The sequence below is a fragment of the Glossina fuscipes genome, unplaced genomic scaffold (genome assembly GCF_014805625.2).
Source record: "Glossina fuscipes isolate IAEA_lab_2018 unplaced genomic scaffold, Yale_Gfus_2 303, whole genome shotgun sequence".
Classification (NCBI taxonomy): domain Eukaryota; kingdom Metazoa; phylum Arthropoda; class Insecta; order Diptera; family Glossinidae; genus Glossina; species Glossina fuscipes.
Window position 1 is genome coordinate 1,300,188 of NW_023998646.1, and position 22,322 is coordinate 1,322,509.

The following is a 22,322-nucleotide window of genomic DNA, read 5'->3' on the forward strand; positions in this document are numbered from 1 at the left end:
TTGCTGACATTATTTTAACAAGAAAAATGCGATTTCTACATACTACAAGTATTTCATACGCCACGTTACTCGTTTATTTTCATTGTTTTTTTTTAAAGGTGAGAAAAAGTTGAAATTGGGTGGTGAAATTTAAACTGGGAACATATGATCAAGTTAATTAAAAGTCTAATCAATTTCGTTTCATATCATTATTATTGTGATATGAAAACTAAACAGCAAATTCCATTTATATCAAAAAGAGAAAAATTTTGACATATAAGCCACAAATCTATTGGCTTAGTCCATCTCCACTCAACATACCAAAAAAAAAAAAAAAAGAGAAAAGTTTATTTTCTTTTCAATACTTGCAAATTGTTTTGCATTTAAGAAATAATTATATTGTGCAATTAAATAAATATTAGTGCGTTTTCTTAAATGACGTAATAAACGATTCTTTAATTGAAAAATGCAGCCTGAAAATTGAATGACAAATACAGTAGTAACTTCGAGACATTTCGATAATAAATTTAGCAATACCAGATGGGTGTACATTTCCTAAAAGAATAAAGTGTACGTATAAGTTTTTAGCCTGGTGATTCACAGATGGCTTGAATATTCAAATTCCTTATTGAATTCTTTAAATTAATTTATGTACTAAATAGTGAAGTTAACATCAACGATCTTCGAGTTGAAGGGGATGTATGGCCAAAGTATGAATATTATCATTACATAGAAGAAATATTGGGTATCATCAGCTCGAAAATTAGCTTTGCAAAGAGCTGACGGAATTTTGCTTTTAGCAGCTAGACTTAATTGGATTTTACATTTTGGACGTCCACCACTTTTTCGCAATTATCCATTTCGTACAATTTTCTTGTGCACTTGTAAAATGGTTCTGATTTTTCACTAAAAGCTGTTAACTAGTTTTTTCCTTTACTAGGTTTTTAAAAAAAGTACCATGTGTTGAGAATAGAGAGAGATTATTATTATTATTATTATTATTATTTTAATTTTAGACTAATTAATTGAATTCTTAGACTAAAAAAAGAGACATTGAGCACTAGCAACACAGGCTATCGGCTCTAATTTAAAAAAATGGATATTAGATAATAAGCTTAGTAGTATTAATAAAGTAAAATATTGAATTGATATTCTGTTCTGAAGTTGATTGTAGAATGTACAAAGGGTTAATCGTTCCAAATGCAATACTTCTAGCCAAGGAAAAGTTGAGGCAGTCGCAGAGAATATGCTTTATAGTAAGAGTTTGTCCACAACAGCAGATTGGGGGAGAAGACTTCTTTAGGATCCATTGGTGAGTTGCAATTGTATGACCAAGGCGAATTCTCGAAAAACTTGGATCTTGGTTTTCTCAACATTTGTTGGATATAGAGGTGGAGTTAAGTGTTGATGATGGTATTGTAAATTTCCTTCTGCAATTTTCTCTTTAACTTTTCTTCCAATGTATCTTTGAAGATCCAACTTTTCCTTGACATCATCCATAATTAGAGGAGCAGAAGCAGCATACTTTGCCGCTCGATCAGCCTGCTCATTTCCCAGTAAACCGATGTGACTTGGTACCCATAACATTTTAATTTTTCCGTCGGGTGTAGTAAATTATATTCCTTAATTTGTTGATGGTGCTCCATCTCGAAGTCGAAGGGTTCCGGGTAGCTAGTAATACAGACAAACTGTCAGTAACAATGACGGTTTTGAGTTTATTTTTATGGGCAAGGTTGGCAGCGTGAAGGATAGCTCTGGCTTCGGTTATGAAAGTTGAAGTGCTTTTGTGAAATATATGGTTGAGAAGAACCCGTCCTGTAGCATCTACCACCGTACAAGCAGGAGGCAGACCAGGAGATTTTGAGCCGTCTGTGTACAAAAGATTCCAACCAGTATTGTCCAATACTTGGGTATTCTCAGCTATTAGATTCCTGAAGACGTAATTTGGAGTATCTTCTTTCTTGTGCATAGACAGTGAGATGTCAAAAGAGCAGTCTTTCAAAATCCAGGGAGGTTTAACACCAAAAGAGCGGGCAATTTTTAAGGGACTGTTCAATTCCTTTGCGATGCACAAACAATGGTCAATTGCAGATGGTGACTTTGGAATTTTCTTCGCAATAATAATCTTTCTTACGTCATCACCGAGAATGGATTTGTTTGAATTAATAAGCTTAGGGACTATTTTAGCTTTTAACTCATACAGTCTATTTTCTAAGGTTGGGAGACCAGTTTCAATTATAATATTATTTATGGGCGTCGTCCGAAAAGCATAACAACTTGCTCTAACGGCTTGGTGATAGACCGGTTTAAGGATGTTGATATTAGATTTGCAGCTATTGCCATAAATTATCAAAGCATAGTCAATCTTGCTTAACACAAGCATTTTGGTAAGATAAGCAATAGTGTTAATATGCGCATGGCTTCTCCAAGCAACGTACTGTATGAAATTTACCCTTGTTAAAAGGGAGTTTTTTAAACGAAGGCAGTGTGCTTTCCAACGATAATTGTTTGAAAACGTGAGCCCGAGAACATGGAGCGTCTGCACATTTAGTACTGGTAAGCCGTTAATATGCATCAGTAGGTTTCCTGCATCGCACATTTGTTTTCGACAAATGTGCATTTTTTTTGATTTTTGTATAGAGATTATAGCTCCTGACGAGTTTGCCCATGTGGAGATCTCACATGCAATAGATTCGAGGATGTTGATTGCTTTCGTGTTGTCTTTTTCTTTTGTAAAAATGTATACATCGTCCGCGTAGAGACAATGTTCCACTCTTGGTACACGGCAAAGAATTTCGCTAATTTCGTTGAAAGCAATGGAACCCTAGCTCGTTTAAAAGAGGTGTTGGATTGAGGAATAGAAAGATGAGCAGCCGTGCGAATCGATTTAGACATAATAGCAGCATCATGGTTGCAGTTTCCGTTAAATAGCTTTGAGTTCAAAAATGACTCCACCTGTTTGGAGTAATTGATCCAATCCGCTTTATCTAGGAGGAATTTGGCCTGTTTTGCTGGAGTAGCAGAGGACGTTGAAAGTTTAAGATCGATTATGATTGGAAAGTGATCACTATTATGTAGATCATCAGAAATAGACCAGGACACCAAAGGAAGAAGTGATGGAGAGCAACATGTTAAATCAATATGTGAAAAAGTATGATGAGTTGAGAAGTGTGTTGGTTTTCCATCATTTAAAACGCAAAGGTTGCTTTGAAAAAAGGCCTTTTTTAAAACAGTACCGCGAGTGTTGTTCACTGTTGAGCCCCAGATGGTATTCCAGCTGTTGAAATCGCCGCATATAATTAATGGGGGGGAAAGTACGGAGAATAAACTGTAGAGTTCTTGCTGAGAAAACGATTGCGAGGGTGGAATATAGAGCGAAAGCACTGTAAATTTTATATTTAACATTATTTGTATCGCTACGGCTTGTATATTTGAGCTTAAATTTATGCGTTTGTGAGGTATACTTGATTTTATAAAAACACCTACTCCTTGTTTGGAATATGAATTTTGATCAGCATTCGTGAAGTATCCAGTATATGATTTGGGTGGAATAGGATTAAAAGAGCTTCTACAATGGGTTTCTTGAAGCGATAAAAAGGTTGGATTAAAATCATTTATGAGTGTACGGAGTTCATCAAAATTATTAATAAGTCCCTTAATGTTCCATTGTAGAATTTTAAAAACTTTATTTAATTGTAATGACATGTAAGCAGAGTGGAGGGAGGGTTAGGTTGACATGTCAGCGTCTCCGTCGAGAAGGTCACTATAGGAATTTTTCGTGAATGATTTATTCTTACCAGCAGAATAATCTGTATTTAGGTGATTTGGTACATTTGAAGCGCAACGGGTTAGCGCACGTGAATAATTTGAAATTGAAGGTTGATTGAGGGATGAAAGAATGGATTCATTAACACTTGTGATTTGTTGAGTAAAGTTGAGAGCTGGAGATTCTGGAGGATTTGGTATATTAGATTTTAGCAAATGTGTTGTTGTTTTAATTTTTTCAATATTTGCAGTTGCTTTGGTTTTCGAAGGTTGATTAATGGATGAAAGAATGGATTCATTACCACTTGTGATATGTTGAGTAAAGTTGAGAGCTGGAGATTCTGGAGAATTTGGTATATTAGATTTTAGCATATATGTTGTTGTTTGGATTTTTTCAATATTTGCAGTTGCTTTGGTTTTTTCAATATTATCTTTGGCAAGTGATGTAACTGGTTTCGCAATATAATTTTTGGTTAATGGTGGAACAGGTTTTTCATTGGAAGCAGTTGCAGTTAAAGTCTTACTAGGCTCGATTTGCGAGGCAACAGCAGCATAGGTATTACTTTTGCCAATTCCATGGGCTACTGATGGATTTCTTTCCCGGTATGTGCGTCGCGCTTCGCCCATGCTACAGTAATTTTCTGTTTTAATTTTTAATATTTCACGCATCTGTACAAAACGTGGGCATTGTTTGTCTAACGCTGAGTGTTGATCATTGCAATTTATGCAGAAACTACGGGTACAGCTTTCAATATGTGGAGGATGACCACAGTTAGCACAAGATGCAGCATTAGTGCATCTTTTTGCCGTATGACCCACGCGTTGGCAATTTTTACACCTCATAGGATTTGGGATGTATAGTTCTACTTTACATTTATACCACGCCACATCAACTGTTCGCGGTAATCGATAGCGATCAAAAGTTAAAATAATCCTTCCTGTAAGAGAGCGTGTTTTTCCGTCATCATTCAGTTTGGTTAATTTATATGCTTCAGTCACTCCTTGAATGCCCATTTCGCGAACAATTTCATCTTCCGGCACATGCTTTAAGCAAGGGGCATAAATTACGCCTCGAACCGAGTTAAGTTTCTCATGTAGTTTAGCTGAAATAGCACATAGATTAGCTAAAGAATTGGACTTTATTAGTTTTTCGGTTGCGCGCGGGTTCCCAGCGAGCCCCAGTAAATTCCCATCGCGTAGAATCGAGATCGAGTCGATGTATGTTGTAATGCTATCTAGAGCTTTTTTTATAGCAAAAGGGCTAATTTGGGAAATTGTTATTCGAGCATCGGTTGAAGAAATAACAATATATTTTTTATCAATAGGGATTATATCGCTGATCGGCAACACCGGAAAATCTGATATTTTACTTTTTTTTTTTGGGGGGATGTATAACTTAATAGATAAAATCTATTCGGGTTTTTGTCTGGCGGCCCCGGGGCCATTATGCCTTATTGTTGTCTATTTATTATTATTTTTGAAATAACCACTCACTTGAAAAGGTTTGGGAACTGTGCAAGAAGGTTAGGAACTACTAAAGAAAAGTGTCAAATGTTTTCAATTTTTTTTATTTTTTTTATTTTGTTTTTTTGTTTTCTATTTTTTATTATATATAGACGAAACAAAAGCACATACGCGATATCCGCGTTAACCAGTTTTAGCAATAACACTGAAAAGACAGAAGTTAAATACACAAAAACACCGAAAACACCGAAACAATTGAAAAAACGCAGACGAATAGAAAACACACACTACACTGAACACAAGTCGACTCGTCTATGAATATAGAGAGAGAATAGAGTTGCTTTCAATGAATTGTATCGCTTCGATTAAAGTGTGAGAAACCAGGATTACACTCTTGTTAAATGAGAAAGTAAGATCGCATTTCTGTTAAAGTGTGAGAAATCGGGATTAGACTTCCTACAATATAGTTTGAAGATTATCTTTTCACGAGATTTGCAAAAATTATAGTTTAAACAAGAATACAATTTCTCAACCAAACTGTGATCAAGATATTTAAGGTACATTTTCCAGTCCTCTTTATTATGTTTTCTTCTCGAAGGTGAAAAAGGAAAATTTTGGAAGCGAAATGACAGCTAAAGTGCTTTACTATAAAACCGACAACTTTTGGACCTCAATTGTGGCATAAATTTCCGCTTTCCGTTATTCTGAGATGTGCAATTAGTTTACAAATTCCTCAGAACTTGATAGGCACTACAACCGGCTGCGAGAGAGATAATGCGAGATTCACTTCAAAGACGAAGGTAATAATTGATAATAACAATTGCACAAAATTCGATAAAGGCATGGTAGCTCATGGAGTCTTGGTATTGGACAACTTCTGCCCTATTGCTGTTTGTACCATAATAGCGAATTCTTCGCATTTTATCAAACAAATTCTCAAGTTGGTGTGGCTTTTTTCATTTTTATACAGATCTAGTAGTTCATATACGTGGTGAAGAGAGCGCGATATACACACACAAATATTTATTTACACGACATATATATATATATATATATATATGTAAATACATGTGTATAAAGTGTGAGAGATATTGGTTATGTAGAGTGAATGAGCAAGCGAATGAGAAGAGTCTCTAAATGTGCTTGTAGTCTTAATCATAAACACAGTGTTGCTACCAGAAACAACAAAAGCAACATATTGTTATTGTTGCTATTTGTATAATTACAAACGTTTTACGTATGGTGTTGTTGCCACCGGCTGAGGTTGGTTGTATGTTAGTAGCTTTTAGGGGTTTTCAAAACTGCGAAATGCTTTTTTTAAAACCTAAAGTGCATAGATAAATAATAGATAGATAAATAATGCTAATTGTTTAGCAAGGGTTCTTTAAAAAGTTGAAGGATTTTTTGAGATGCCCAGTTTTTTTCTTTAACTTTATATTTCATCTAAGTATATTTTCGGCGATGAGATGTACTTTCGGCGGTGTCATTTACTTTCTGCAGCTTCGTTGTGTTCGTTTACACTTCTTTACTTATGTAAGTTGCATTATTTTAGAACGTATGAAACTGTGAAAACGTTGTATATGCGTTCTAGAGCTCTTGTGTATAGCTCATAATTTATATAATTTTATATGATGTAGTAAATTCCTCATCTCTTTCCTGCCTTCTCTCAATGAATGTTAACGCCAGACGATTTGGAGAGAAAGTGATGAAACAGTAACTGCGCAATTTGTAAAACATATCTAAATCTCATCTTCTCCTATGGTCGCCTGTAGTTTCAAGTCGATCTGTCAACTCATTCCCCACAAAAAAGCAAATTTAACTTTCCTACATCACAAACCATTATCTCAAATTGGAAAAATGTTTAAAATCACTTAAAAGTGATGGAAATTTGTAGTAACATGCATGTATATATGTATATGCCTGCACATCTTGCATATAATATATACATATATACATGGATGTTATTCATGCTATTTTCATTTAAAAATGATTTCGTGTGAAGGACCGCTTCTGGATTTGTGTAAAAACTCAATCCTGGAACATAAATTTTTGCCACTTTTGCATATATGTCTACCCCTATTTCACCATTGGTACGAACAATCTCGGTGAATAAGGTGATTGAGAGTTCGTTGTTCAATGCAGTAAGCCAATGATGATTAGTGATATTAAAACAAATGTTACAGTCAACAATAATAATGAAAAAATAGTACCAAGAGTAACTGATGACCCCAAGAATCCGACAAACAATGGATCGACAACAACTGTGGCTCCTGCTACTAATTCTACGCAGAATTCGACATCAGCAGTAACCGAACCGCCTTTGCCTGATCACCATGCAGTGGAACAGGAACACAACTCGTCCCTCTCCTTGTTTTTCGTTATTATGCTGGGCATTCTACTGATTCACTTTATGTTACAAACTGGTTTTCAATATCTTCCCGAAAGTATTGTTGTAGTATTCCTAGGCGCTTTAATCGGTCTCTTCCTTAAAGTCATGACAGGGGAAAATGCCAGTTGGAAACGAGAAGTATTTTCGCCTACCGGCTTCTTTTTGGTTCTACTACCACCAATTATTTTTGAATCGCAAACTCGGATCGACGGCTTCGGTCGTTTAGATCGTAAATATTTTATACCTTTTTTACGCGCCGTTTCAACAGTCAAGAATTGCATGAGTGCAAATCCCAAATGGCCGATTTAACTAATAAATGGTATGAAGCTATACGTGTCAGTCCTATTGATTCCGATGATTCAGATGAGGAAATGGGTTTATCGTCAAGTACAAGTCAAGCTACAAGTGCTCGCACATAAATATGTTCTTAAAATAAACTGAAATTATTTTTGTACACATACACGTGCTCATGAGAGCTGTGAATAGAGAAAATAAGTGCAATATTTTAAAAAGTCAAGTGGCACTTTCTGCTAATTTAAATGATATTGGATTTGCCGAATTTTCAAGGACGTCTTTTAGGGTTTAATAATCAAGAAAAACAAAAAGTCTAAGTTAAAATTCAAAAGCTTGGAAGTTTTATTTAAAAAAAATACCTCTTTGATATGTGAGTTTTATTTAATTATTTATAACAGTCAGTATTTTGATATTTTGAATGTTTCATAAAAAGTATTTTTATATTTGCACAGCACCTATTACCATTCCTGAAATGAAAACGATTGCTTAATTATCATCACAATGTGTACTAAAACTTTTATATTGGCAGTTCTTCGGCATTTTGACAGTATAGTTAGTAAAAGTGATTATTAAACAAATTTGCAATTTTCGTATAAAAACAAAAACATATTTCACGACAAAATCAATAAAAATCGAAGTGAAAGATATTAAAGAAATAAAGTTTTAAGTTTAATAACAAAACCGAATTCCTTGCTAATAAAAAAAAAAATAAATAAATAAAATTATTTAAAGAATGTAAGTAAAAATATAATGTGCGGGCTCTAATAATAATCATTAAAACAAAAATTAGTGGAGGTTCAATCACCTATCACGAATAATGCTAAGAATATTATTACGTTTCTAGGTGACGGCATGTCAGTGCATATAGATGCTAAGATAGATCTATGTACTTAGATACGTTTAAACCATTGACCGATATTAAAAAATCACCTGATAGCAAACCAGCCTGGGCACAGAATCTAGCGATTCGGAGATAAGTAGCGACATTGGGGATGAACCGTACAATTACTATGGTACATGTGACCTGGTCCGTCGAAAGAATCCCAAAAAGAAACCACGTGTGGATGAGCGGTAAAAAGTTTATAATAAAATATATTTTCTTTATTCATCATAATGTACATGCAGAAACAATGAAAATCCATGATTTATAGAAAAAATTTAAGAAATGTTTCGCATGTTCCGTCAAAATAACTTTAATCTGAGAAAAGCATAAAAAAAATATATTAGATGTTGATATTGGCTTCATGAAAAACTTACATTAAATCTGAAATCCTGTTTAGAATCTTGCAATTTTTCTATTAAAACTGGCAATTTTATGGGAGGCAGTGACCGTTTTGAATTGCTCCCGAAAGATGGCGTACAATGCGCAAAGCCAAAACAATCCTTAAGGAGGGCTTTTTAATTGATAGAGCGTCTATAGATAACCCATTTAAAACTTTAACCGCAACTCAAAGGTTTGGTTCGACTTCTCGCTGACCTCTCCTTCAAACCGCAAACCGATAAGAAGATGACTTAAAGAACACTGCAATTCCTCTAGGAACTGCTGATGAAAAAAAAAAGGGAATACCAAGCCGCAAAATATTGAGAATGTTGAGGTGCCACGCCCATAGCAGCCCCGTTGGGTCCGCGGAATACAATTGGGACATTGATCTGCTCCCCCGACATGTAGAATGTTTTAGCCGCTGAATTTATAACCTTGCATCACATTGTTTAAAGATATAAAAATTCGTAAAGTATTTAGAGATCTCAATTACAACCGTGCAATAATATATTTTATTTTTTTTCAGACGAAGGAAGATGTTGTGGAAAAGTAGGGCGGTGAAGAACATTGAAGAACATTTGCAAGCACCACCTAAATCGCTACTGTTGGCCCAAACCGAAGATTATATAGAGTATTCGCGTAGCGACAAAGAAATGGAAATACCAAAAGCTCGTAGTATGTATGAGGATATTTATCTTAGTAATATCTTAGTAATATCTTGGTAATGTATATACTGGGATTATCTGGGAAAAATGAAAATCTCATATTAATCTCATGTTAATTCTTTCCATATATTCATACAAGTGCTTGAAATATAATATATAATCTTGTTTATATAAATGTATAAAAAATATGCATTCATCTCCCCTTGTACGTCTCCTCAATAGTTTTATACAATTTTTAAAGGCGTGGCATTCGATTTTATCCTATTTTCAAAAATAAAATGATAATTCTTTCAATATATTCATACAAGTGCTTGAAATATAATATATAATCTTTTTTATATAAATGTATAAAAAATATGCATTCATCTCCCCTTGTACGTCTCCTCAATAGTTTTATACAATTTTTATAGGCGTGGCATTCGACTTTACCCTATTTTGAAAAATAAAATGATAATTCTCTCCTTATATTCATACAGGTGTTTTATTTCCTTTATGATGGTTGTTGAATTTTTTTCGCGACAAATTGATTTTTATCACAAAATGTAAGGCGTGTTGCATCATTTAGTTGAAGCCACATATTGTACAAGTCGAAATTATTTAATTTTCGCCACGAAAGATCAGTAATGACGTTTCTGCAGCATTCTGGGTTGTACCCAAAAGTTTTGTTTTATACACGCACAAGTCCTTACAAGCATCAGATGTGTTTTGAAATGTGAGCTTCATTTCACTTGCATGAAACTTGATCATGTATTCGTAATAAGCTACTTCTATTTCTGTACGCTGTACAAGTACACATGTAGCGTATTCCATAAGTAATGGCAAACTCCTAACAATATATTGGAAAAAAATTCGGTCAACATTCAATCAAATTCAGAATCATTTATTGTAAGTAAATGTACTTTGTACACATTTAGATCACTTTCCAACACATCCTTTAATTTCTGTAAAATCATTTGAAGAACATTACTGTTGACCAGTCTGATTAGTAATTAGGCACAACGAATTTTTTCGATAAAATACGATTCCTTCAATTGCATTGTTATTCGTATTCAATATTATGGCAACACAGTTCATTGTCTGGTTTGTACATACCCAATTAAAATAGTTAGCTCAAAAGGCTTGGCATCATCTTCATGCTATTCGTACACTTTGACACTATAAATCATTCTTGGACTATCCATTCCTTTTTCTTTAGGTTTTCATTTATTTTATTCATATGTGGTAGTAAAATTCTTCTGTTTTATCAAGTCTTTCCGGGTGTTTAACCTACTTAGGCAAAGATGTTCCATTTACTGCTATTCTAATATTGTTTTATTAAAGCAAATTTAGTCATTTCATATTTATCGTCGATTTTTAATAACGTAACTCTTATATGTGGTCACGTACCGTCAAAACCATCCGTAGTTATAGAGGTTCAATTATCTATGTGCATATTGACTGTGACCTTTTAATTATAAAAAAAAATTTTAATTATTCTCAATTGTAAACAAATGCAGATTAATTTTGTCAATATTTTCTCAGATGTAGCCAAATTCAGACTCGTTTTTTCAATGCAACAGGCGGTTGTCAACAAATATAGACTAACTTCTAGCTTATTTATTACACAGTTAATCTCTTACAAAAATACCCTGCCAATCCTTGCTAATTACGTGAATAAGAGAAACAATTTTTTTAAGGTATTTTTTAAAATCATTTAACGTCCATTATATTTGTATATTAATATAAATTATGGAATTTTTTGTACACTACTAACTATATTGAATTTTTTTCGCATCATTTCTCTAATAATAAATCAAAACTCAATATTTTCATTGCTTACTTATTACTTACTATAGATTATGATTATATACCTTTAGAAAAAAAAAGTTAATTAATTATTAATGTTATGAGATAAAAAAATCTCTAAAGCTTACATTACTAGGATCTTGCTGAATTATATAAGCAGAGGCCTAATGAATTACTTAACTTAGCGTTAAATTATTTATTTATTTATTTTTTTTTTGGTATGTTGAATGGAGATGGACTAAGCTAATAGATTTGTGGGTTATATGTCCAGCGTTAAATTATATCGAAAATATTTTTATTTACATGTGTATGTAAGTTTGTAAATTTTAAAACTATGAGTGATATTTCTTTTTGTCTCTTTCGTTTTTTTCCTTTTGTTTTGTTTTATTTACAATATAAAAAAAATGTATATAAATGAGTAATATTATGTGTATAATGTGTGATGCGTTTGTCAATTACAATGTAAAATCATCAACTACAATCGTAGACATACAAATTAAGAAATTTTAATGTTACCAAAGCACTTAGCGTCAATAAGAACGAATGATCTAATAAACAGCGTCATCACATAATGTAGAATCGCATATCCTACCACTTTCAGCAATGAACAGGGTCGTGTTATATGCTTCTGTTTTGTCTACGCGCTTAGCTCATTGCTAACATTGCTAACATTAGTACTCCTGCTTGAGTTAAAGTTGGCAAACATGTTGATCCCTTGCAAATATTCGATTTCCTTTCGTTAATTATTACCATTTTACCGTGACTTTTTTCTTGCGTTACATTTAGTTGATTACATCTTTTGTTATTAATTTTCTCCAAATATGTTTTAGATTTATTCAGGGGTTTTTTAAATCGAGGTTTAACATTTAAATAAATTAACCTCTTCTTCATTTTTTCAACTTTTTAGGTTTTGCTTTATCTCTGCACTTGCTAATGGTGTAAAACAGTAGCTGTATTAGATAAATTGTGAATTTATATACATGTCATGTTGAAAGAAATTGCATATCCGAACAATAGCGGAAATCAAAAATTTTGACACCCATAATTTTAGTATTGTGTGGGCATAGTCAAAATTTTCTCGACTTTCACATATTTAAAGGATTCATTTTTAATGCGACATGATCTTAAGATTTAATCTCCTTAACTGTGAGATTTAAACTGAAGTTTTTAGATTTTTTAACAAACAATTTCTATTGAAATTTTTAATTTTCTTAACAAAAAATTTCTTTTGAAGTTTTTAGTTTTTTTAACAAACAATTTCTTTTGAAGTTTTTAGTTTTTTAAGAAACAATTTCTTTTAGTGTTTTTAGTTTTTTTAACAAAAGATTTCTTTTGGTGTTTTTAGGTTTACTACTTTCAACATCTATGTCCACTTTTAAAATGAATTTCAATTTTTGTAAACTTCGATTTGGAAAATTCTTCTCTAATGACCGTTACCTAAGGTACATCTAAACTTAACGAATTCTCTTATCGTCTTTTAAGAATATTAAAACATGTGCTCGCCATTCTGGCGGTATTATATCTTACGATTTAGTTAACGAAGTCTTGATAGACTCTGATGTATTTCCTTGCAAGTTGATTTGTTTTCCTGCCACAAATTATATAGCTTAATAATAAATCCGCCCGCACAAATGCCTACTCTTAGACCCCAAAAACAGTCAGTGTAGCCATCATCCCTGAATGACTAATGAATTCTCTCTAGCGAAGTGAAACGATTAGGGACGGATGAGTGGCCCTATAGGTCGAGGTTGGCTGCTGTAACATTCGCGGCGTATTCCTTTTCAAGACAGGTTAAAAATAAAACTATGAAAGACTTATCATTTCGAAAGTGATATTGACAATAATTTTACGTGTTTATTATGCACAAATTATATTAAGTACGAACGTTAATTCTGGGACAGCGGGAAAATTACTATATAGGCCTAAAATATTTTTGGGGAAGCAGCTATTTAAAATAAATGCTAACGCGCCTTTTGCAATACTTAGAAGGTGGTGCGGAAAATTGCAATACATTGAAATAAAACATTGATATTGAATTGAAATGAGTTTAATGTAAATAAATTAATATAATTTCCAAATTTTATAATCCCTCATCATTTATGAAACAAATTGAAATAAATCGTCAAAAGTCTTACCCAAAAGTCATAAACTGAATTTTTAATCGATATAAATAATAAGAAAGAGAAAGCAGGCAGTCAAGTGATTGCTAAACGTATGCACAAACGCACACGAACATTTTTGCGATAGCATATATTCTATTAGCTTATAGAATGTTTTGAACAAAATTGTACGCGATTCATATTTAGAAAAATGACGACAACTCAATACCATACATATAACTTCTTAAGCAAGTGTATGGACAAACGCGTTACTATTGCAAATATATCCGTGTAACGCATAATCTTAAATATACATGCTGAAAAAAGACAATAACATTATGCGTATAAAATCAAACATATCATTAGCAAGTAGAGTAAAAACATTATGTATATAAGTTCGAACATTACATTAGCAACATTATTGTCACATTTTGCCTTTAAGGTCTTTTGTACAGAGAGGACCGGTTTTTGGCGACTTTCGAGGTGATGTCCCCTAACCAGGGTAATGAAATTAGGTTTTTTTGATAGGTTTTAGCATTTTTCACGACATATCAAAAATCTGTAGTCAAAAAATGGTTATAAAATGATTTTAACATTGCATTCTTTCAGTATTTGTAGCGTACTTTTGCGTGAGATTTACTAGCAATAGCTTAGCATTTTAGCTTTTGCGTTCGTAATTAGCGGCTTAGTATGTTTTGTATGTTGTGACGAGTCTTCTTGGGCAGGGTAAGCTCAGCCACTCCAAGACTCCTTTCAAGAATATTTATTAAATAAAAATTACTTGGACCTTCGGGTGACTCGACTTTCTGTTCCATCAATTATTTTTCGTACACGGGGTTAGAGATTTTTTCCTTCCGATATCGCGGGTTACTATAAAAAAACGGATACGTTGCCAGTGTCATAGTTGCCTTGCCACTCCGGTCCACTCGTCTGTCCCTACCTGGCCCTATTTGGCTTTGTAAAGAAAGAATATTCATCGGTCCTTCAGGGATGGCGATTAAGCTATGGCGATTAAGCTGACCCAATCCATCCCCCCTATCCGTAAAGTCAAAAAAAAATTACTAATAAAAGTCAGCTTGTCAAGTTGTCCGTGTGATGAGACGCTCTTTTATAGTCGAAGTCTCGCTCGCTTGTTCCATTACAAATATGTTCTGTGTATTGAGGTATTATTATACTTATACGTATGCTTAACTTAGGTTGGACGCTGTCGCAACCTTACTTACGACTTGCATGAACGACTTATACATAACTTAGTATTAATACTCTCTTACGTCCCATTGTAATACTATTGTAATATTTGTTCATATGCTTAACCTTCTGCTTGTTCTATTGCCCTGCTCACATGCATTTCGTATTGACCCAGATAACAAAATTATTGTACGACCAGAAAAATTATTGTACGACCAGAAAAATTTATTGTACGACCAGAAAAATTATTGTATGACCAGAAAAATTTATTGTACGACCAGAAAAATTTATTGTATATATATATACATTGATTAACCATCATTTAAACTTTTATAATCACCATTAGAAAAAAAAGTATTTAAAAACTATACTTTTACACATGCATTTGGGTGGTATTGACCAAATATACCAAATCGCGTGATCTGTTGCCCGTTTGTGAGTGCTAGACTCGCTATGCTTAAAATATTTTTCTTCGACACGGTTTTTTTCCTTTTGTTTCTCACTATGTGTACATTACGCGTTTCTCTACCTACGAATACTTTGCATGCGTTTTTACAGTGTTATACATTTTATGTAAAGTTAGTTTATTTTTCTGTTTATGTGTGTTTATACATGTTTATACATATGTGTTTGTATATTTGGCATGTGTGATCCTGCATCTCTAACAATTTGGCATGGCCTATGCCTTTTTATACATTTTAGTACAATTTTAGCTGGTCGAGTTTGATTACACAGTTTATATATTTTCTCCATGATCGTATGTTTTTGTGCATGTGTGTTTATCCCTGTATGCCTGTTTTGCATGGCCCCACGGCGTTATAGATTTTGATATACATTGTTATATGTTTTTCTACAGTATTTGTGCGGGAGGAGGCTGCTCATGTATCCGTTGATGGCTGCGGGTAAACATTTTAGGCGGACGGACCTGTATTTCGTAAGAAAGCAAAACGCTTCCTTACAATGTGCAGGTTTGCTAAGATTATTTAATCGTAATAAATTCTAACTTAGCAAAGACAATTTTACTGAAGACCCGAACCAAAACATGTGAGTTATCTTGGGGGCTAACTTCACTTCAGTAAAAAAAAGAATTTTCTGAGAATATAAAGTGGCATAGGATCGCGACCAACTACTGTTATGGCGGCTACACGTCGTGGTAACCGCTTGCCAACAGAAACTGAGGCATTTGTGTCGATTTTATCGATCCCGTCTCACCCATAATTGACAAAGTATCCGATCTGTAGACTTCTTGCATTAAGTTTTTTGAACTCGTGTTACTGGCAATGCTTGACGTTGTTCTTCAATTTGGTTTTTGGGCGACAATTTCAAGGATGATCTGTTCTGCTTATTCTGGAGATGATTTTCTGTTTCATTATCCTCTGTAACCGTCGAAGAATCTAGTCGATTGTTATTCTTAAGAATGCACTCCAATTTTGTTACTTTTGCGCCTCCATTCTCTTCTATTCCCGCATTTCTTGAATTCTGCTGTTTTCCTTTGACAGGAGACTTACCGATGCTGTTATATGCACCGCAAAATTTTGACAGAGGTTTATTGGTTAACGCGTATTTAGATTCCATGATTATTTAAGAACTACAAGAAAAGCTTATTAAAAATTGTTTAAAAAAAAGCATAAAAAAACCTGCCCATGAATAAAACTAAAAACATAAGATAGTGTCATCAACTTTCCATATTATGCTAAAGAATCGAAAATTGCTAACTTTTAACCATGTTTATATATACTAGTTCTTCGTAGCAACATCCGGTGTTTTATTCCATTTTTATATATTTATTTTAGCCACAAGCCGCATGACATTTTGGACACAAACCACGCAGAGGTGCGATAATAGAACAAAATGGAATGAATGGAATATAAGTTAATCACCTCAAATTTTACAACAACAATTTCATCAAAGTCCGATGACAGAAAATTATATTCGATCCGAATCTTTATGGGCATTTTGATCATAATTCATGCAAGTGCGATTATGACAGGTTTCTGGAGGGTATTAGTGTGGTTTTGACAGGTTTTTGGAAGGTATTAGTGTGTTTTATGACAGGTTCTTGGAATGTATTTTGATCATAATTCATGCAAATGTGTTTATGACAGGTTTGTGGAAGGTATTAATGCGTTTATGGCAGGTTTTTGGAAGGTATTAGTGTGTTTATGACAGATTTGTGGAAGGAATTAGTGTGTTTTGACAAGTTTGTGGAGGGTGTTTGCTTCTTCTTTTCTACTTGTTAAAGATGTCTTGCAACTTTTATTTTCAGACAGAATGCTTTCCTTTTTTTGTAGAAGCTAATTCTTTTATGTGAAATTCAAAGCAAATTCAAATCAAAAGCAAACAGCAAGATATCTAATAACTAAAATAAAACAAATTTTCAAATAAATCTATTAAATAAAATTTTAGTTATCAAAAATACAACAATAATTTATAATTATCAAATATTTAAAGTGTAAAAAATTTATAGTGTATTTTTCACAAAAAATATATATTGCATTAACTAGTAAATGAGTTTATTACCTCGGCTACTGGAAGATCATCGTTGCTTTCTAAAACCGGATTTATACGTCCGTTACGTTCATCTTTGCCCACCATTGTGGCGGCGCCGTATGATTGCGCCAAGAGCCCAGCCATAATGGAAAGCTGTAAAAATAGTTTCAAGTCATTTTATAAAACCTCGCAAGTTTTAAGTAATTCTTTAAATTCATGTCAGAACAACTTGAGAAAACTGGAAAGAAAGCGATTTATTCCAAAAAAGATAAACGGTTTTGTGAAACTTTTTTTTTAAAGCTTCTTAAATCGATCGTGGCCTACTTCTTTTTCCGCAAGTCGTTGTTCTTGACCTGTTTACGTTATTGGGGACGTTCCATGAGCGACTGATCAGAAATCCAGGCAGTTGCATTTTCTTTCTGTTCTTTCTTTCTATACTTCTTAATCTCTCTATATTAAGTAATATTACCCTTAAAATATCATACTCAAGGATGAGGAAGATATACGAATTTAATTATCTTCTATTTTCTTGGAATAATTTAACGCTCTACACTCAACCTGATGAATGGTTTATTAAAAAAATTTGTTACTCTGCGTCCAAGATCACATACGTTGGACAAAGATATGTTCTTTCTAAAGCGCTTGATATTAAAGTGAAAGTGCCTGCCATGGAAGTGTTGGATAAACGGATATTCAGAAGGTGAAACAAATTATTAACGCATCCATTGACATAAACGAACATTCTGCTCGTAAGTCTTTGAAAACAAAAAGCAAAGCAAAAGACTAACCAACTTCAGATTTCATTCAGATCTATGCAATTTCCAGTGAGATGGCTCAGTCTTTAGGCAATTATGCTTTTTACACTGGATTGCTATTGACATCTTCATCTAAGTACTTTACTTCCTCACTTGCTGATTATCAACCTATTATTTGTCTCATATTTTAGAAGGTTGTTATAGAAAAAAAAAAGTTTTAAGCCGAAAAGTTTGTTTTTGTTGTACACTTGCGAGAAATATTCCGAACGAAACTCTTATTCCTATTGTTGATGGTTTATACCTATCACCGTTATACTAAAGTAAACTAAAAATAGAAGGACAACTAAATTGTCATACTTTATAATCTTGGTTGGGCAAGGCAGATTTTTTCTTTTTTTATGTCTATCACCGAATGATGAGTGTTATATCCATTTCTTTTGGTCAATGGTCCCGGGTTCCAATCTCAACGATAGAGTTTTCAATATAAGCGAGCGTATGATCTAAGGTAAAGGGCAGCCTTTAAGTCCACACTTTGTAAATTTATTCACAATATTCACAAATATGTAGACAATAAATAAAGTCCCTTACGTACAATACACACATACTCTCTATCACAATCTATCAAAGTATTTCAAGTCTTGTTCGTTTCCATTAAATTTTCACATTAATATCTTCATTCCTCAATGCTTTCTAGATCGCCTGGAAGAACCTATAAATCTTTTGCTTTGGAAGAACGAAAGTATTCCGGCGTCGCGAACTGAATGGTCATATTTCATCGATTTGCAAATAGAACCTACTGGTATGCTTAATTATATATGCTCATATATATATATATATATATTATTTTATTATATAAACATTGTAAATACTTATAAAACGTTCCCAAAGATTCTATTTTCATTTTATACAAACCAGGATAGCAGGCTTCATGGAAAATACCACGAACTCTTTATAAACAATTAAATGTTCGATTCCCCATTGTTGTTCTTGGATTTGTCCAACTTTAGGGAAATTAGAGCGGTGTTCAAAGCTGTGCGAGGCGACATTGTTCACTTGCCGGAATTTTATGATGTGGCTCTGGAAGATATATGTCCCCAAGAAAATGGGGAATTGAACGTTGAACGTACTGTTGACGCTCTTGACAGACGATTTCTGGATGCCTTGGGATAATGAAAGTGACGATGATATCAAGTGAGTAAAGCAGACTTTGGAGTTGCGTATACAGCTTATATTCGATTTACGTCAATGTAACACAGAATGATCGTTGGCCGCCTGTCTTCGATCATTAATCAGTGAATAAAAATATATTCAAAATAGACTAGATTATTTGGAAACTGATGTCAGTGATAATGAACAAGACATTGTCGTTGATTCAGTTTCAGAAAAGGCCCGTTTAACGGATGTACTTGAGTTACTTTTACGATTATCAACATTTCGCACTGAACTTGAAATATCCCAAAGTCCCGATTTACGTCATATATATCAAGAAATGCGAACAAAATGTAGGCGCTGTTAATATCAAATCCGAATGTAAACCACTCTGCTATGTAGTTATCAAATTCTGTCGAATGTCAGATAGATAGAGGTATTGCAGGCAGTAAAAGAAATGAATACGGCAAATTATCAGGTTGTATTAAATCATTCGTTGCAGGTAAGACAAAATATTTAGATTAGAAACAATTTTATTTCTAAATACACGGAGGTATAGAAGGAACGATCGCTGTAGCATCCAGATATACAGTACGTATCTCTTGAATATCGTGAAATTCTAAATCAATTTCATATTCATTTACTATTAGAATTCCTGATGTCACGAAAATTGTTAAATATATTACAAACAAAATTCGACACTTGATTTCGTTTCTTATAATGATCAAATTCGAGGTTTTAGCAAATTTTTTTCCGTTTAAGATTTTGACACAAAAATAATGTCACGGAAATACAACTTTTATGTATTACTTTTCAGCACAAAATATATTTGGCACGGCACGCACTTAAGTTAGAAGAATACTTAGATGACGATGGCATTATAAATGCGGACTTGCTTTTGTCGTTTCTGAGGAAAACACAATCACTTTGTATTCACGTGATGATGACGAAAGTCTTTTGATATATTAGTTTGGGGAAAAAGAAATCCATTATTTTTATATGAACTTCAGGACTTTATTTAACATGCTTCGGATTGTCCGATTTGGGTCAAATATGCACCGTTTTGTTGTATGATTTGTTGCCATTTAGCAACATAGAAGTCCTGGTCTCTATTTGCAAAAAACTCTAGTAGTCGATTTTCACAATCCTCCCTAGATTCCAATTTTTTATCATTAAAGAAATTTTGCAATGCAAGAAAAAGATGATAATCGCTTGGTGCCAAGTCCGGACTGTATGGCGGATGCATTAAAACTTCCCAACCAAGCTCCCGAAGTTTCTGGAGAGTCACTGTAGATGTGTGTGGCCTAGCGTTGTCCTGGTGGAACACGACACCTCTCCTATTGGCCAATTCTGGCCGTTTCTGGTCAATCGCTATCTTCAAACGGTCCAGTTGTTGACAGTAGAGATCAGAATTTAGCGTTTGGCCATATGGAAGCAACTCATAATAAATAATCCCCTTCCAGTCCCACCAAATGCATAGCTGGAAAATGTTGTGATCGACTGTAAAAATTTTCGTACTGGAATTATAGTGAAAAGTGGGAACATAACGCTAAGAAGCTGTAAGCTTATACGTAATGGGACATCAAGCGTACAAGAGGGATTTTTACGGTCATTTCAATATAAAATTGGAACTTTGCTGGATTGAAAATTTTGCCACTGGCATTGTGCTTCAGAAAGAGCGTCTATTAATTTAAGCAATTCGTCTACCGTCTTGGTTTGGGTATGAGTGAATCTGGTCAATCGAAGCTGCGGCAAATATATTGAACTCGCAAAACCACGGAATATTGTTTTATCACGCCATCATTGATAAAAGCGACCAAATGATGTTAACTCTGCAAGCGATCGAAGATTTAAGAAGGAAATAAAGAATCGAAAAATACATTAGATCCACAAAGTCATATGTAAAAGTGACTTTAGGTTCGTAAAGAAAACCCGTGACCAAATTCCTAAACGTGTAATTTTCTTGAGGTTAATGTGAGCTGTTGAATTCGGATTTGTTTGTTCATTTCTTTAACACAGAAATAAAAAATCGACCCTATATATATTCCGTGACATTGTAAAATTCTTGATTTAAAAGTCGCAAAGTCCGCGAACAAAGTTCAGGGAGAGTGTCTGTTAGTCTGCTTTTGCCACGAGTGTCATAAGAACGGCATGTCGTTATATGACCTGGCATGATTTTTCTGTTCTCTGCAAATTAGCGGCTAGTCGTTAGGTATGTAAAAAAGCAGAGAGAGAAGAAAATGATGCGAGGAATTTTGGATTTTTTAGTGGATTTTTTCTGAGTTTTTTTGAGGACAGTTGAAGTTTCAATGAAGTCAAAGAGTTAAGAAGGGTACAAGATGTGCACAAAAAAAAAAAAGAAATGATAATGTAAACAATCGACAGAAAGAGCTACAAAAAATGAAAAAAAAATATATTAAGTGATTTAAAACGAGAGTAAATGAAAAAAAAGGAAATTAAGTAATTTAAACAAAGAAAAAAGAAATTTAGAAAAAAAGGAGAAATTAAGTAATCTAGGAAGAAAGAATTTAGTCAGGAATTCTGGAAAGGAAAAAAAGTGGTGAAAATGTCCGGCCAAAAAAAAAAAGGAAACGGAATGTTTGAACAATGACTGAATTTTAAAGTTTTGCTTGCGGTACAAAGACGAATGAAGGTCAAAAAAATCGCGGACACATAAATGTATAAACAGCAGAAAAAAGAAAGAGAAGATTGGTTTTGCTTGTGGAGAAGTGTGCACAATAACTAAGTAAATAAATTTTAGTTTTTATTGCAAATAAAATTGCAATAAACAAAGAAAAAGGAAATGTTACTTTGCAAACAAAATATAAAAATGTAAATAGTTAAGAGAATTTTGAAAAGTTTAAGTAAAAGAATGGTTTTAGTCGAGTTAAGTAAGAAGAAAAAAGAGGGAATTTTGTTTTTGATCGATACGGAATAATGTAGAAAATCATGGACAAAAGGTGATTGTTTTGTTCTTTTTTTAAACGATTGTGTAATATTAATAAAGAATCTCTTTTATCTTGCCTATCAAAGGTATTG

General features: G+C 33.5%; 1 protein-coding gene across 1 annotated transcript; it reads left to right on the forward strand.

Annotated features, from left to right (window-relative positions):
- The first annotated feature begins 359 nt into the window (after positions 1-359).
- On the forward strand, positions 360-22,322 carry LOC119642969 (protein nessun dorma). The gene is given in 13 exon segments (XM_038042305.1): positions 360-549; positions 8,344-8,626; positions 8,736-8,962; positions 9,172-9,619; positions 9,679-9,827; positions 18,829-18,933; positions 19,050-19,134; positions 19,136-19,285; positions 19,287-19,645; positions 20,101-20,120; positions 20,196-20,246; positions 20,764-20,894; positions 20,896-22,322. Coding segments are annotated over 9 exon segments (1,122 nt in total). The 5' UTR covers positions 360-549; positions 8,344-8,626; positions 8,736-8,962; positions 9,172-9,619; positions 9,679-9,688; the 3' UTR covers positions 20,978-22,322.